The 18592-nt window shown below is 39.9% G+C and overlaps 1 protein-coding gene across 6 annotated transcripts in view; it reads right to left on the reverse strand.

Annotated features, from left to right (window-relative positions):
• Positions 1–18592, reverse strand: part of tbc1d31 (TBC1 domain family, member 31) — a 120855-nt gene that overhangs the window by 50319 nt on the left and 51944 nt on the right. For all 6 annotated transcript variants that reach the window (XM_069920280.1, XM_069920281.1, XM_069920279.1 and 3 more), the window contains 5 exons: positions 18403–18536; positions 18160–18293; positions 16922–17101; positions 13397–13629; positions 9638–9790 (listed from right to left, as the gene is read on the reverse strand). In XM_069920280.1, coding sequence (XP_069776381.1) covers positions 9638–9790; positions 13397–13629; positions 16922–17101; positions 18160–18293; positions 18403–18536 — 834 coding nt within the window. The remainder of the gene's footprint in view (positions 1–9637; positions 9791–13396; positions 13630–16921; positions 17102–18159; positions 18294–18402; positions 18537–18592) is intronic.

Genomic DNA, 18592 nt, shown 5'->3' on the forward strand with positions numbered 1-18592 from the left:
CTCTGCCAGTAACACAAGACAAATTCGAATTTTGTGCTTGCTCTCTCTCACAAAGATCTTTTGGCTTCAGTTTACCAAACAAACTGAATTTTGTTTCTGATCTTTGGTTCGGTTGATATCAAAGTTTTTTGTGAGTCTTGTGTGTTTTGTGTCTAAGTTTTTCTGTGGGCTGGTGGGAAATATAACTTAGACTTTAATTACATATGTTATATTTAGGCTGGGGAATTTATTAGTTTTATACTACTATAGAAATTTGCATAGTAACCAGTGGGTATTGTGATAAAAGGAGGGATTTTGAATTAAAGTTTGAAGGTGAATTTTTCTTAATAAAAGTAATTGTTTATCTTTACCCCTGTGTGATATGCCTTTTTTGTGGTTGCTGGTTTTGTATTGGAACATAATTTGGGGGAATCATCTGGGATCAAACCATTTTGGACGCTTTATGGGTGATTGACTTGTGCTTATTTATCAGTCATCTGAGTTTGACTCAACCTCCAGCCTGAAATTAAAAACAAATGGTGAGTGTATAAATCACCAGCAGAAAAAAAAGTAACTATGAATAATGACCAGTTCATAGCTAACCCTTCAGTGGTTAATTTTAAAATGGCTATAAAGTCAGAACTGATGGTTATAGTTAACAAGTTAAAACTTCTTACAGTAAAAACTGGGATGAAAAAAAAGAAATTGCCCGAAAGATTGTTAAGCACTATGTAGGAAAGGGGGTATTTGAAGAAGCTGCATTAGAACAGTTTCAGAGGAAGTAGACTTTGAGAAAACTAGAGTTAGAGGAAAGAAAGAACGGAAGCATGAGCTAGAATGAGCTAAATTAAAGCTGACTCTAACCCAAGGAGAGGGAGAAGCCCAAAATCCACGTGCTATTCAGGAGGAGGTTTCTGGTCAGAAAAGGTAAGTTAGTTCCTCCATTTGAGGAAGCTGAAATAGATAAGTATTTTCAGCATTTTGAGAAAGTAGCTGTAAATTTAAAATGGCCATCAGACCAGTGGTCACTCCTGCTACAAAGTATTCTTAAAGGGAAAGTCCAACAGGTGTATTCATGTCTCACGGTACAACAAGCAGCTGATTACGAATTTGTAAAGCAGGCTATACAAATTCTAGGCTATGAACTAGTCCCAGAGGCTTATAGACAAAAGTTCAGGAGTTTAAAAAGCAGCAACCCAATCTTACCTGGATTTTGCTTATAGGAAGGTTGTGTGTTTTGATTGGTGGTGTGCCGCAATGAAAGTAGAAAATAACTTTGATTTATTGAGGGAAATCATTCTGATTAAGGAGATTAAAGATTGTGTTCCTGATGATATTCAAGTGTAGTTGGGAAAGAAAAATATAAAAACATGGCAAGAATTGGCTAAATTTGCAGAGGAATATGCTTTAACTCACAAGCCTAAGTGGACACCAGGGAAAACCTTTCAAAGGAATACTGCCGATAATCCAAGGAGAGTAGAAATAAAATCTAGAAGTTAGGTTAAAGAAAGAGAGGAAAAGAAATGGGTGAAGGAAAAATTTTTGAGTGTTATTTGCCACTATTGTAAGAAGCCAGGGCACATAATAGCAAATTGTCTTGTACTGAAAAGGAAGAAAGAGAAAGGGGTGTTCAGAGTGAGAAAGTTAGGGATATTTTTAAACCATTCATGACTGAAGGTTTCGTTTCGGTTAAAGAAGGATCCAATCAAGTGCCAGTTAAAATCCCGTGGGATACTGGAGCAACTCAATCGGTTGTATTAAGCAACATTTTGAATTTTGGTGAGGAGACCGATACTGGAGATGTGAATTTAATTAAAGGAATTGGTGGTGAAGCAGAGCCTATACCTTTACATAGAATAGTGATGAAATCAGACTTAGTTAATGGCCCGGTTATGATAGGGATAAGATCAAGTCTGCCAGTGGATGGAGTTTCTCTTTTGTTAGGAAATGATTTAGTAGAGGGTAAAGTCATTCCTGCGGTGAAACTCACAAGTAAGCCATTGGTTTATGAGTCCGAAAAGGATTTGGAAATCTACCCTGCGTGTGCTATTACTAGAGCCATGTCTAGAAAAAAGGTAGAGGTAGATAAATTCTGTGACGATCCTGTAGTGGAGCCAAGCATTGAGGACAAACCTAAGGATCCAGCTTTGCTGTTGTCAAGAGAAGAATTAATATCACTGTAAATGTGTGGAAAAGAAAAAGTGTATATCATGGGTATTGTGATTTATGGTGTGAAAAATAAAAAATTTAAAAAAAAAAAAAAAGAGAAGAATTAATATCCAGACAAAAGCATGATCCCGATCTTGCTGGGATAAGAGATAAGATTCTGTCTAAATAGGAAATTGAAACTGTGCCAGTAGGTTACTTTATTCAAGATGGAATATTGATGAGAAAGTGGAAACTACAAGTGATTCCTGCCAGTGAAAACTGGGCGGTAATCAGGCAAGTTGTAATTCCCAAAACTTATAGGAATGAAATATTAAAGTTGGCTCATAGCACACCTTTAGGAGGTCATCTTGGAGTGAAGAAGACAGTAGAAAAGATAAGGAAACAGTTTTATTGGCCGAAATTAAGAAAGGATGTTGTGAACTTTTGTAGAACCTGTCACACTTGCCAACTGGTGGGCAAACCTAATCAAGGACCACCAGTGGTACCTTTACAACCCATCCCTGCTTTCAGGGAGATTTTCTCAAAAGTGATAGTGAATTGTGTTGGCCCATTGCCAAAAAGCAAAGCAGGAAATGAATATTTGTTAACACTCATGTGCACAGCATCAAGGTTTCCAGAGGCTATTCCCCTGAGAAACATTAAAGCAAAGATGATTGTGAAGGTTAAGCTAAACATTTTCACACTGTTTGGCCTACCAAGGGAAATTCAATCAGACCAAGGGAGTAATTTTATGTCTGGAATATTTCAACAGGTGGTGTATGAATTGGGAGCCCATCAAATTGTGTCGTCTGCCTATCATCCTGAAAGTCAAGGGGCCTTGGAAAGGTTCCATTTAACTGTGAAAAATATGATGAGGGCTTATTGCATGGAAAATAATAAGGATTGGGATGAAGGAATCCATTTGTTATTGTTTGCTGTTAGGCAACTCAGGAGTCTCTTGGATTTAGTCCATTTGGGTTGGTGATCGGTGATGAAGTCAGGGGTCCATTACTACTGTTGAAGGAACAGTGGATACATAATAATATACAATCAAATCTGTTGGTATATGTTTTCAAATTTAAAAACAGATGGCAAGGAAAAATTTAAAAACTGCTCAGCGAAAAATGAAAATACGTTATGATCAAAAAGCAAAAATTAGGGACATTAAACCTGGTGACAAAGTATTGGTTTTGTTTCCAATGCAGTCAAACCCTTTAAGAGCTCCATTTTCAGGACCATATAAGGTGAAATCAAAAATTAACCAGGTCACCTATGTCAATGAGACGCCTGATCATCGAAGAGAGACACAGGTCTGTCACGTGAACATGCTTAAACCTTACTTTGAGAAAATGACTGAGGAGATTAGGATTCCAACCAAGGTGCTAGTTATAGAGGAAAGTAAGGAGGAAATAAGTTTTGGGCAAGGTCATGGAGCACCGAAAGTGATAAGCCCCAGGCTGGAAAATTCCATAGTTTTGCAAAACTTAGACACCAAGTTAATGCATTTGACTAAATCAGAAAGGGAAGAAATGAAGACATTACATGAAATTTAAGGATATATTCCCAGATGTTCCAAGAAGAACTACTGTGGCTTGTCATGATGTGGAGGTCGGTGATGCTAAGCCTATTAAGCAGCATCTTTACCGAGTTAATCAGGAAAAGACCAGATTGTTGGATCATGAGGTGGATTATATGTTCAAAAATGACATCATCCAAGAATCGTTCAAATTGGAGTTCACCCTATGTTCTGGTGCCTAAGCCAGATGGCTCAATTAGGTTTTGTACATGTTATGCCTTTCGGGATGAAAAATGCACCTGGCACATTTCAGAGAATGATTAATTCAGTAATTCAGGGTTTAGAGCACACAGGAGCCTGTATCGATGATTTAGTAATTAAAATACATGGGAAGAACATATGCTTGAATTAGAGCAGTTATTTCAGAGACTGGTGGAAACACACCTCACAGTGAATTTGTACAAGAGTGAGTTTAGACATGCCATTGTAATTTATCTGGGTTATGTGGTAGGACAGGGACAGGTGGCACTGGTTGGAGCGAAAGTATTGGCTATCACTGTGTTCCCTATCCCCAATAATAAGAAAGCTCTTCGGAGATTTCTAGGTATGATTGGCTACTATCATAGATTTTGTAAAAACTTTGCAGAAATTGCACTCCCATTAACAAAACTACTTGGAAAGAAAGAAAAATTTATCTAGTCAGATGCATGCCAGGAAGCATTTCTGAAGTTAAAGGCCATTTTATGCCATCAGCCTGTACTTGTGTCCCCTAACTTTGAAAAGCCATTCTGTTTTGCCGTGGACGCCAGTGACGAAGCAGTTGGTGCTGTACTGTTACAGAAGGATGGTGATGAAGTAGAACATCCTATTTTGTACTTCTCAAAAAAATTTGACCATCAATTAAATTATTCAACCATGAGAAGGAGTTATTAGCGCTGCAACATTTTGATGTGTATATTTGTACTGCTCAAAAACTGTTCATAATATATACTGATCATAATCCATTAGTTTTTCTGTCTAAAATGAAAAATAAGATTAGATGGTTAGTAAACTGGAGCTTAATGTTACAAGAGCATGATTTAATTATTACACACGTAAATTGGACGGATAACATAATAGCAGATTGTTTGTCAAGATGTTCATCTGGATAGATATGAATCTAATCACATACTTACTGTAAAAAAATGGAGTGTTTATTTTATTTTACTTATGCAATACTTCCATTATTTAAAATTTGTCTTGTGGACCAAATTTTTTTTTTTTAGCAGGGGAGAGTTCTGTGTTGTGCATTGACCTATGTGTTGTGTGGTCTTATGTTAAAAAGTAACAGTTTGCCTTTGAGAGCCAAGGTGAAGGTGGACTGCAGAGAGTGGGAGACGGACTGGGCATGTGCAGAAAATTATCTACGAATTTCTGGACTTGGAAGACTAATCACCACTGGTTGGTGCTGTGGAGTGGAAGGAGGCCAAGAGCACGAGTCATGGTCAGGAGAACAGTTTAGAATGTTGGGATTTAAAAAAGAATGAACATTCTGAAGGCAGCCAGAAGGATCCGGACCAAACCCATGGTTCCTCTCTCTGCAAGCAACACAAGAAGACAACTTCGAATTTTGTGCTCTCTCTCAAAGATCTTTTGACTTCAGTTTACCAAACAAACTGAATTTTGTTTCTGATCTTTGCTTCGGTTGAGATCGAAGTTTTTTGTGAGTCTTGCGTGTTTTGTGTTTGTTTTGTGTCTAAGTTTTTCTGTGGGCTGGTTGGAAATATAACTTAGACTTTAAGTACATATGTTATATTTAGGCTGAGGAATTTATTAGTTTTACACTGTTATAGGAATTTGCATAGTAACCAGTAGGCATTGTTATAAAAGGGGGAGATTTTGAATTAAAGTTTGAAGGTGAATTTTTCTTAATAAAGTAATTGTTCATCTCTACCCATGTGTGATATGCCGTCTTTGAGGTTGCTGGTTTGATCTTGTAACACTCCCTTCTCCCACATTTCTCCCTATCCACCCCCACTCCCAAAATGCTGGCCTAGTTCATGGATTCTGTAGCCTTGAGTGGGACGTGAATTCACGTGCTGCATATTAGAAAGTCCTTGAACCAAAGCTGGCACCTGGAGAGGTAAGGATCTCAACAATGCTACAGTGATTTGGGTTCAAGCTTGACCTCTGGCATTGTCTGGGTGGGTCTGCACGTCCTTGTGGGCTTCCCCCTGCAATTCCCCGTTTTCTCTTGCATCCTAAATCCGTGCAAATAGGTCAGTTATTTGGCGACAGCAAGTTACCCAAAGTTTCTAGTGACAGTAGGAGAATCAGAATGGCAAAAGAGAGAGAATTGGGGGTGGGGTGGTGGTGGGGGGGGGGGGGAATGGAGAGAGAGATTACTCTAAGATTCAAGATAGGCCAAAGGGCCATATAGACTCCCATATTCTTAAGAAATATGAAATGTAGGAATAACAATTTTGGAAAAGTAAATAAATAGAAAAGCAGCAAGACATTTGAGAAAAAAGCAAATCATAAATATTACTCAGGAACTGAAGTCTGTGCAGTGGCTAACTGTAAATAATGCAAGTGGTGTTGCAATTTTCCATGGTCAAAGAGTTTGCTGCCACCCATACTCAGGACTTGCATGCAAAGGACGTCCACTCAGGTGAGAGCAGAACCACATTCCCTTATCAGGCAGATGATGGATAGAGAGGAAAATTATGGAAAAGAAATCCAACACCCTGGTTAATCATCACAGGCCAGTGGAGTGAAGAAGTTTTAAAATGTTCCTTCATGGCATCTTGCAATTCACTTAAGCACTATTGATGGAAATAGTCAATAAAAAATGTTTGACTTGGATGTTAAAGCACAGATTACAACCAATCACTTAAGTTTGCGATGGCACCTGTGTAAGTGATCTGTAAATTGGAATAAAATATACAGAGAGGCGGGGAATATTTGTAATGCTTTGCTCCAATGTAAAGAGAGAGGGTCCCAAATACATCAGTAGCATGATACTTAATTTTTGTTGGGAAGCAACTTAGCAAACCATTAAAAACAGATATCTAGGAGAGTCTTCCCTGAAGCTACTTTCACATCTTTGGCTAGATTTTGATCATTTTGGACTTGGAGAACCTCACACCCAGGGTGCATCTTAATATTCAGGAGTACCCAACATTTAGGAAGGTTCAGGAGAGGGGATTGACACAATTGGAAGAAAGGAGATAAACTTAGATGAGGTGGAATCTGTGTGAGTTGAGGACAGAATGCTTTGGTGGGAGTATATGTGGTGTACAGACTACCAAACAGTAGGAGTGAGATTGAGGATGGCATCAAGCAAGAGATAAGGATGCATGAAATATAACAGCCATCATGGGTGACTTTAACAAGCGTATAGATTGGGAGAACCAAACGGGTAGCAAGAGGGGGATGTCAGGAAACCAACTAAAGAGCAGGCTAGACTGGGTGATTTGCAATGAGGCAAGATTAATTGGTAACCTGTTTCGTGTGCCCCCTTGGAGAAGAGCCACACTATTGGGGAACTTTTCATCAGAATGGAGAGCGACATTGTTAATTCAGAAACTTGGGTGCGGAACTTAAAGAATGGTAGTTACAATGATATGAGGTGTGATTTGATTAGGATAGACTGGCAGGGTTCACATGATGGACTGACGGTAGATACACAATGGTAGATGTGCAAAGATCACATCTGCACATCCCTGACTGCTGTAAAAGTAAAATGGGGAAGGCAGCTGAACTATGGCCAATGGGAGAAAAATAATGTGTGGTGTGGATAGGAAACTGGTTGGCAGGCAGGAAGCAGAGAGAGGGAATAAATAGGTCCTTTCAGATTAGCAGGCAGTTACTGGTGGGATACCATAGGGCTAAGACCCCAGCTGTTTACAATATATATTTTAATGATCTAAACAAAGGAATTGAATGTAATATTTCTAAGCGTGCAAATGATGCCGAGCTGGGTGGCAGTGTGAGCTGCGAGGAAGACTCCAAGCTGGGTGGCAATGTGAGCTGCAAGGAAGACTCCAAGCTGAGTGGCAGTGTGAGCTGCGAGGAAGACTCCAAACTGAGTGGCAGTGTGAGCTGCGAGGAAGATTCCAAGCTGGGTGGCAGTGTGAGCTGCGAGGAAGACTCCAAGTTGGGTGGCAGTGTGAGCTGCGAGGAAGACTCCAAGCTGGGTGGCAGTGTGAGCTGCGAGGAAGACTCCAAGCTGGGTGGCAGTGTGAGCTGCGAGGAAGACTCCAAGCTGGGTGACAATGTGAGCTGTGAGGAAGACTCCAAGCTGGGTGGCAGTGTGAGCTGCGAGGAAGACTCCAAGCTGGGTGGCAGTGTGAGCTGCGAGGAAGACTCCAAGCTGGGTGACAATGTGAACTGCGAGGAAGACTCCAAGCTGGGTGACAGTGTGAGCTGTGAGGAAGACTCCAAGCTGGGTGGCAGTGTGAGCTGCGAGGAAGACTCCAAGCTGGGTGGCAGTGTGAGCTGCGAGGAAGACTCCAAGCTGGGTGACAATGTGAGCTGTGAGGAAGACTCCAAGCTGGGTGGCAGTGTGAGCTGTGAGGAAGACTCCAAGCTGGGTGGCAGTGTGAGCTGTGAGGAAGACTCCAAGCTGGGTGGCAGTGTGAGCTGCGAGGAAGACTTGGAAAAAAGAGAAAACAGGGCAAATTGGAACTGCAGAGTGCTGGAGACTGGCTTGAACTGGCTGAAGGGGTATCAAGTATTGGATGTGAGGAGGCGCCAAAGGTGCTGGATGGTCCCTGACTGTGTCGGAGGTTCAGATCTGGAGCTCAGTTTACCAATGATTTGGACTGGACTCTGTTTGACTGGTTAAGTGCTGGAGGTGAATTTACGGACATTCAGTGACTCTGGGGGGCTCTCTTTTGCTTCTTTCTCTCGGAGTGCAAGTCAGACCCCAAGTCTGTAAGAGGTACTTGCACAATTCCTACTGGTGGTGAATCTGTCTGCCTTGCAGCAGTAAAGCAGCAGGCAAAAAGAAATTTCACGTAATATGACACTTTTTTATACAATGACAATAAATTGAAATTGAATCTTGAAATGTATAACAGATTCAGTATAATATGGAGATGTGAGTTTCTCCACTTTGGTGACAATAACAAGGTAGCAGAATATTAACTGAATGATGAGAAGTTGGTAAAAAGGGGCAGTGTAACAAGACCTGGGTGTCATGGTGCATCAGTCTGGGTGTCACGGTGCATCAGTCAATGAAGGTAGGGATGAAGGTACAGCAGCTAGTGATGAAAGCCAACTTTAAGGCAAGAGGTTCTGAATATAGCTGCAGAGAGGTCTTACTTCAGTAGTGTAGGGTCTTGGTGAGGTCACACCTAGAATTTTGTGTGCAGTTTTGGTCTCCTAATCTGAGGAAGGACATTCTTGCTTTAGAAAAGGTACAGTGAAGGTTCATCAGACTGACCCTAGGATGATAGGACTGGCACATGAAGAAAGACTGCATAGACCAGAGTTATACTCAATGGAATTTAGAGGAGTAAGAGTGGATCTCATTGAGACAGAAAATTCAGACAGGATGAAAGAGGTTAGATGCAGGAAAATGTCCCAGATGTTGGGTAAATCAAGGACAAGGGGGAAGCCATTTAGGACTGAATTAAATGAAATTTAAATTAGATGTACAGCATGGTAACAGCCCCTTCAAGTCCATGAGTCTGTGAAACCAAATTACAGCCAATTAATCTAAAACCTCAAATATTTTGAAAGGTGGGAGAAAACCAGAGTCTCTGGATGAAACTTACACAGACACAGAATGAAATGAGGAGAGTTGTGCACTTGTGAAACTCCCTGCCACAGGTTGTTAATAGATTCAGAATGGATTTGGATATTGACTTTATGACTGAGGGGATCAAGGGGTATGGAGCGAAAGGAGTAATAATACTGCAGTTGTAGGCTTAGTCATGTTTACACTGAATGGTGGAGCATGCTTAAGGATGCCATGATTATTCCAAACTGGAAATGCCAACACATTACCTCACTCTCTGTTCCACAAGCTTCTGCTCTTCTTCCTGCAGGATCTTCCTTCTCTGCTGCTCAGCTTCCTTGAGCAACTCCTGCTGCCGATACCAGGCAGCATTCTCGGCCTGCCTCCGGACACTCTTAGCCTGAAGTTCATGGGTGAGTTGCCTAGCAGACCATGACATCAAAAGTGAGTGCATGAGAGCAAGGCTTCCAGTGGACATTAGCAGAACACTGTGCTTGTACAAAAGCAGACCTCATCCATGCCCCTTGAGCTACACCTCCCCTCCACTGAATACAGATGATCTTATCTTCCTTCGCTTAACTTGGTTCAGAAATCCACGACACCCTCGCCCAACATAAATATATTGATCTAATGTTAAATTTACAACATACTCCCCAGCTGTTCAAAATAATGAATCTCCAAGATACTCTTCACCTGAACTGCCTTCACGCATACATGTTCATGAGGCCGTTAACAACTGAGAGAGCTTGACAATTGCCTTCCTGTCACAAAAAGTGGGTCCCTCAACCACCTCCCATCGGGCAGCCCTCAAGCCTTCTAATCCTGGGTAACATTCCCACTTACACCATTGGTACATCAGTCTTTGGGTTGGCATCCAAAAGTGAGGAGATTTACTGAAATTGTATGGGGAGCTTGGTGGGGTTACACCTGGAGTACACAGTCCAGTTCTGATAGCCGTATCCAGGGAAAGGTGTCCTTGCTTTGAAGTCAATGCAGTGTGGACTCCTCGGATGAGGTGGCTGTCCTGTTGGGACTGGACGAGCTTGGTATGCTCTTGCAGGACATTAGATCTCACTGAGACCAAAGATTTGGGAAAGGTTGGGCGGGAGAGCTACTGAGGGAATGTTGTTCGGGCTGTGCAATTGGAGACCTGGGGCAGAGCCGCAGGATAAGAGGGCAATGTGGGGGGTGTGACGAAAACATTCTTTACTTGAAGAATTAATTATTGAAGGTCAGTAAGGATGTGGGCAAAGTGGCCTGTTTCTGCCCAATGTGATTCTATCCCACTCAATTACTTTGGACTGGATTAGATCATCTCTTAATCTTCGAAGTTCAAGAGAACTCAAGCCTAGTCCATTAAATTTGTCTTCATAATTTAAACACTAATACAGGGGAACAAATTGGCCTGGGTGTAAGTGGGTGTTAGTATCTCAGGGGAATTTGACAGTAATAGGTCATAGTCAACATTAATAGGCAGACTGAAATTGCTCTGAGAGCAGACATAGGAGAAGTGAGGGAAATAGCCATCTGTGGGATGAGAAACCATGAAAATAAGTATCGATATCATGAAGCGTTTCTTCACACCGAGGAAGGTGGAAACATCTCCAACAAACAGCCAGTAGGTTTACAGCAGGAGTCAGCTGAAAATTATTAAAACAGTGATCGTCTTGCATTAGGCAAGAGAATTAAGGATTATGAAACTAAGATGACCAGATGGAATTGTAATATAGATATGGTATGACCTAAATGACTGGCAAAAGATGCTTAAATACAGAACATGGAAGAGTACAGCACAGAAACAGGCCCTTTGACCACATCTGCACTGAACATGATGCCAAATTTCACTAAAATCCTGCTGCCTGAATGCAATCCACATCATTCTATTTTCACATGTCTACTTAGAATCATCTTTATCACTTCTATTGTACCCGTTTCCACAACTTCCCTTGACAGTCTGCTCCAGGCATTCACCACTGTGTGAACAAATGCCCCAACTCCACTTTAACCAGCACCTCCCCCCCAACTTATGAACATTCATTAGCTAACTGAAAGCTGTAGAAGTACATTTTCTAGATGCCTTGCCTCAAGGTGCAACTGAATGCCTCAACAATCAGAAGATAGACTGTTCAGTGCAGGTCATCTTGAGTGTACACTGGACAACCAGAGGCACTTCTTGGAAATGGGAAGAATGTATAATTTTAAATAAACTGAGATCAAGCAATGAATGAGGCACTGATTTAATCGGCTAAGCCATAAAATGCAACTTTGTCAATTATTTTTTCATATCATAAATACTTTTTGACAGCAATATAGAACTAATTGTTAGCTTTAAAAATATTTCTAAGTAAGCAAAAAGGCTTTAATGACTCTCCTACCATAAGCTGATATTCTTACATTTCTATCATGACTTGTTTTTTTCAAAAAAGATACAGGTTTAACTTGGATGAATTTGAGGGCACGCTACACATCATATTTGACTCAGCCACAATGGCTGAATGACCTGTTCCCCGTGCTGTATTGTTCTTTGTACCACTGCAAGCAGTGTTCTCATGCTTTAGACCAGCCATTCTTAATGGTCATCTTATGACCCTCACTGGGGGCCACAGCGCATTTAACTTAAAAGCCTTGTATTCTTATGTAGTCGGAAGAAGTACAGAAGAAAAGGTTGAGAATTGCTGCTATAGACTCATCATAATGAAGAAAAATCCACAAACAAATGTCTGACAGATCAGAAACACTCTAGGCAGGTGTGGATGTATCAATGACAACTGTCCGCAGAAGACTTCAGGAACAAAAATACAGAGGCTACACTGCATGATGCAAACCACTAGTTAGTTACAGAAACACGATGGTCAGATTAGTTTGCCAAGGTGCATTTGAAAGAGCCTGCAGACTTAATTAAAAAAAAAATTAGGCATACAACACTGAAACAGCCAATGCGGCCCAATTTACACCCCATTAACCTACACACTGGTATGTTTTTGAAGGATGGGAGGAAACTGGAGCCCCTGGAGAAAATCCATGCAGGCACGGGGAGATCATACAAACTCCTTGCAGGATTCAAACTCAGGTCCAGTCACAATTGCAGGTGGTGTAAAGGTGTTGCACTAACTGCTAACGCCAACTGTGCCACTCTAAATTCTGCAAAAAAGTTCAGAATTCTGGAAAAAGTTCTTGTGGATAGATGACTCCAAGATGAACCCGTATCAGAGTGTGGTACGAGCAAAAAGTTGAGGTGTAAAGAACTGTCCAAGATCCAAATCATACCACCTTTGTCTTGCCATGCAGTCTCTGTATTTCTGTTCTTGAAATCTTCTGTGGACAGTAGTCATTGACACATCCACACCTGCCTTCTAAAGAGTGTTTCTGATCTGCTGGGACATATGTTGGGGATTTTTCTTCCTGATGATGAAAACTGTCATCAGCAGTGGAGGTCTCCCTTGGGATATCAGTCCCTTTGTGATGACTGAGCTCACCAGTACGTTCTCTTTATGATGTTCCAAACAGTCGATGTTGGTCATCCTCAGGTTTGGGCAATGTCTCTTACTGTTTTATTCTTGTTTTCCAACCTCACGATGACTGCTTTGAATTTCATAGGCCCAACTCGGGTCATCGTGTTGAAAAGTGGCAACTACTGATTCCAAAGGTGATCAAAAGCTTGGAAGCCTAGTTCTCTTATACCTGCACCAATGAAGCAATTAAATATACCAGAGTTCTCACAAACACCTGTGAGGTCAAATGTTCCATACATTATAGTGCCTTGAAATGTCTAAAAAGTGCTATAATTTCTTTGTGGTCAAACCAAAATGAATATTGAATAAAATCTAGAATGTAAACTTTAATCCCATGTGAATTATTTGTATAAATTTAAAAATGTGGAGCACTGGGGCAAATAAAGGGAAAAAAGTGTCTTAGTCCCAAATACTATGGAGGGCACTGTATTTCACATTTCAATTCACTTGTGCACCTGCAATTAAACTGCACAAAAACTGGACAGCTCTTCTTTTAAAGTTAATTGACATGTTTACCTTTCTTTTAAGTATTTCAACTCTTCCTGCCAGATCCTCTCTCGTTCTTGAGTCTGATAATTAAGAATAAACTTTGGATATTTGTTAAATATTGGATACTGGCCCTTGGTTAACGGTACAAAGTCATCCAGCATATTCTTGGGATGGACGTCATCAGGTGTGGTCTCCATGAGATGGTATGTTTCCTTGATTACTGCTTCGAGGTCCAAATTATTGCGGTGATGGAAGAAATTCTGTTGTTTGGACATGTACAAAATTTTTATTGCATATGTACAATGTATAAAACTTTTATTATATATCTTTCTCACTCCCAAACACTTGCATGTAACCATTTTAAAAAGGACTTGCATTCTTAAAAGGGATTTGGATCCCTTCCACTACATCAGTGGTTCTCAACCTTTTTCTTTCCACTCACATACCACTTTAAGTATTCCCTATGCCATAGGTGCTCTGTGATTAGTAAAGGATTGCTTAATGGGATGTGGGTGGAAAGAAAAAGTTTGAAAACCACTGTTTTAATTGTACCTAATTGATTCATTATGTGCACAGTTTCTTAACTCCAAAGGAAGTGGACAACGACAATTTTTCTCAAGCAAAATATTTCAGTACAATTGGGTCTAGGGCAGTGGTTCTCAACCTTCCCACTCTCATCCCACCATAAGCAATCCCTTACTAATCACAGAGCACCGATGGCTTAAAGTGGTATATGAGTGGAAAGAAAAACGTTGAGAACCACTAAACCACACCCTCAATTAAGTTTTGCAGAGTGGTCAGCATAACGAAATATAGCAACAAATTTGGACCCAGTCATCTCCCATAAATAGCAGGTGATAATAGTGAGAATCTGGGGCGGCACGGTTAGCGCCGCAGTTTCAGCACCAGTGACCAGGATTCAAATCCCATGCTGTCTGGAAGGAGTTTTTACGTTCTCCCCGAGTCTGCGTGGGTGGGGAGTTGTAGGTCAATTGGGTGTAATTGGGAAGCATGGGCTCATGACCAGAAGAGCATGTAACCATGCTGCATGTCTAAATGAAAATTAAAAATCTATTTTGGTAATGTGACAGGGCTAAATATTAGTCAAGACACGTGGGAAACTGCTCTGACTTGCTTACATTCATCCAAAGTGTCGCTCACTTTGTAACCCAAAAGTTTTAATTCTACTGTTTAATTTTCAGTCCAAGAAAAAAAAAATGACATGCAGATGGTGTTGCATTCCCTCTGTATTGGGCCCACAGTATCAATTGTTTCTGTGCTGCAATGCTTGAAGTGGGTTTTGAACCCACAACTTTCAGACTCTGAGGTACCCAGAGTCCCACCTGGCACATTGAAAAGGATTACAACTACTCTCAAGAAAGAGAATCTGAAGACTTGAAAAAGCTGTTACCTAATAGTTGATGAGTTGGCAAATGCTGAATTAGAAATAATTCATTTTTGTCAGAAAAAGTCATTTGATAACGAGATATCAGAATTGAAGACAAATCTGAATGTTACAAAAACAAGTCATGTTTACAAGCTGAATCCTATTCTTGTAAATGATGTATTGAGAGTAGGAGGAAGATTGGAAAAAGCAATAATTCCATAAGAAGTGAAACATCCAATTATATTAACTTTCATTTTTCTGATTTGATTGTTCAACATATACATGAGAAAACGGGTCATTGTGGTTGTAATCACATGTTATCAGAATTGCACCAGAAATATTGGATACTTGGTGCTACAACATTGATCAAAAGAATTGTATCAAAATGTGTTAATTGTCGACGTGCACATTCTAAACCTGGACAACAACAAATGGCAAATTTGCCACAAGACAGAGTTTCACTTGAAGAACCCTCATTTGCAGACTCATTTTGCAAAAGATGGATTAAAGAATATCTTTCGTTATTACAAGAAACAAAAATGTTCTAAAGCTAAATGTAATTTTGTATGTGGAAGTGTTGTTATTATAATGGAAGATTCTTCACCAAGAAATTCTTGATTGCTGGGTAAAGTTATGGATACAGTTCCAGACAAGAAAGGATTAGTTCAGCAAGTGTGGACTAAAACCAAGACTGGTCACTTAAGTAGACCTATTACTAAAATCTGTCTTTTACAGGAAGCTGAAATTTTGATTTTTAAAATCTTATACTTACTATATTTACTTGAGCATCTATAATAGTAATTATTATATACTGGCCATTAATGTCTATTATAATAATTAGGGGCCAGAATGAAAAGGTTAAAATCTTGTGGTTTTTTGATTCTTAGTTAATTTCCTGTCTCTTTAAGAGAACTATTGTTTGTAGTGTTACCATAGTGACTATGATGTAATATGTTCTAATCTCCGCCCAGGCTAATTGTTTGCCTCTCATTCTATAAGATGTGAAGGAAGCATGAGAAATTTTTCTTTGAATCAAAATATAGAAGACACTTTCCTTCTTCTAATATATCCTAATTTTCAGATATCATCTTCCAAAGTGTGAGCTACGATATCCCGAATTTGTATCTCTTTAAAGTTTATGTATCTCTTTAAAAGCTTTTTATATCATTTATATCTTCATATACTTTTTATATCTTTATCATACAGTAAATACTTTGTTATTCATTGTTATGAAAGTCTTAATGGAAAGCTGTGCAAAATGTTGATCTTTTTTAATCATCAAATTAATACTACTTAAAATAACAGCAACATGATTTGATTTGTTGGATTAAAGAGATAGAAATTTGGGATATCATCTACATTTTGCGTTATTAACAATGAGAAACCCATCAAGGGGACTAGCAGAATCCTTTCCCAGAGGTGGCATTCAAAAATATATTGGAAGCAGTAGTTATGGTCTTAAGTCGGTAAACTTAATGTTAATTCCAGACATCTGTCAAAATGAAAAGACATTTCTCATTTTGACAATGGCATTCTAATGAAGTCAAGGACAGATGTCTCAGTGGAAGTGGGGCAAATTATTCAGATGAGAGGCAGCTAGAAGTTAATGAAGGTTCCTCGACTGATCTATTCTGTAAATGTGGATTGTTTCCCGAGTTTTCTTTGAGATTATACCATAGGACTGGCATTTCCACAAAACCATTTTGCATTCTACAACAGACCAAGTTTTGCTTTTGGTTAAACATCCTCTGGTGCTGTGTTCATTTGTGCCAGATTAAAATTCATGTCTATGGTTTGTTTCATTGTTCATACCAGCAAGTGATTTCAGCAAGAATTACTGCAATGAAATGCATCAAATAAAATTTTTTGACAAGTACCTGGACCTCCTGATTGCTAGTCCTGAATGGGAATAAAAGGGAGGAAGGGGAAAAGGAGGATAGTGAGGTTGAATGGAAAGAGGAGAAAAAGCTAAAAAAGCACACGTTTGCATCTGGACTCACATTTCTATACAAAAGATACACAAAGATACTAATTTTTAATAGATACAAGAAAACAATTGCTAAAAATTAAATTTACCATTAATAAATAGTAAAGGTAGTTATGGAAAATAAAAATTGCATGCTTCATTCAACAAATAAAAGTTTAAAATGTTGGTTTACCCTCACCTCAAGGTCTTCTTTAATATCACAATGGAGCAGTGGGGCTCGAGAGCAAATTAAATAGGCTGCTACTGCCATTAACAGGAAAGATGGATGATTGGAGAAAATATTATCGAACAGCTTCAGCCACTCGCCTCTTGTTAGTACCTCGGAGAACAGTGTCTCAAGAAGTGGCCAGGCATAGGACTGTCGACAGAGGAGGAGTAAACTTAGAAACTTAGCTCAGACAAATTGAAAAGAATTTTACTCTGTTGGGACCAGGACAGATTTCAGAAATCTTTGGTCCTTGTGACAAAAACATCATATTGAAAACTGAACCAAATATGCTGCTTTGATATTAAAGCTAAACAGTACATTCCAGGGTAAAACCTACACAGTAAGCTGAAAACTTGATTGCTTGACTTATTACTGGATTGTGTAGCACCTTTGAAACCAGTATATGAACTTGCAAGGTGGAAAATAGTTATAGGATGGAAGTTTTCACCTTTCATTTGTAAACAGATATAAATAAATTTGAACACGTCATAAAAGATCGAGGAAATGAAAGGAAACTCAGGTTTCACAATAAATTTCTGTCCTGCTCTTGGGGCTAATGGTAAGTGCTACTGTGGGAATACTCTGGTAAAATAGGATTATCTGGGGTTTGAACCTAGGTAAATTGGGTTAAGGTGAGGGAGATTTCTTTGGCATTCAGTTCTACTCTATCTGACACAGGTCACTCATCGAGTGCTACTGGTCAGCGACTAAACTGGCTCCCCCACCAGGCATGCCTGGTGAGGAGGGTGGCTAGACCCCCTTGCAGGACAAAAAACAAGATCTGCCAAAGGGTGGAAAAACCCTCTTGTAGGGTCAACGGCCATCTAGTAAGCATGTGCCATGAAGCATGGAAAGGGAATCCCTTGCATCGAAGCTTAGTCTGGCCATTCACTGCAACAGAATTTCCACCAGCTGTCTTGCACCTCACCCTGCCGCTAGATTCGGGAGGGGATATCGAGGGTGGATCTGGATCTGTGAAGTCCCTACTCACCTAAAATCCATTCATGCACACGCTATTCCTTTCTGAGGAATGGGGTATCCTCATATCAAACCCCACAAACTGACTGAGAGTACCATCATCATCCCATGGGATGGAGAGCCAGAAGAAGATCTGACACAGGGTTGCTCAACATCCAAGCTTAACAAATAAATCACAAGGAAGACACAATACAAGTTGCTGAATCAAAATTATTTTGATTGTTATCTACCTGTGAAGTTATGTTGTGGTTCACCAAATGCTGTAGCAGTTCCTTGTCATGGTGAGCCAGAATGTTCTCAATCATGCCCAGAAGATTTATTGGAGGATTTGGAAAATATTCAAACCAGTGCTGGCACCAGTTTACTAAAAAAAGCCAAAATTCACAGGTGATGCAGCATGTTCACATTCAATATCAAAACATTTCATTAATACACAACATAACTAATCAAGAAATCTTTCCCCTTCTACTTACCAAGAACTGTAGCAACAACTTCAAATCCAATCAGCTGGTTATTCTGAAAGAGTTTTACAAACGGGAATGCTAGCAGTGGAAGATAAGAGACCTCACTGAAAATGGTTGACCAATGAGCCATGGCTGAACACAGCCTGATGAACAAAAATGTGACAATAAATTAAAACAATGATGATATTTCCATCCAACC

This window comes from Narcine bancroftii, chromosome 2, assembly GCF_036971445.1.
Source record: "Narcine bancroftii isolate sNarBan1 chromosome 2, sNarBan1.hap1, whole genome shotgun sequence".
In the NCBI taxonomy this organism is placed as follows: Eukaryota; Metazoa; Chordata; class Chondrichthyes; order Torpediniformes; family Narcinidae; genus Narcine; species Narcine bancroftii.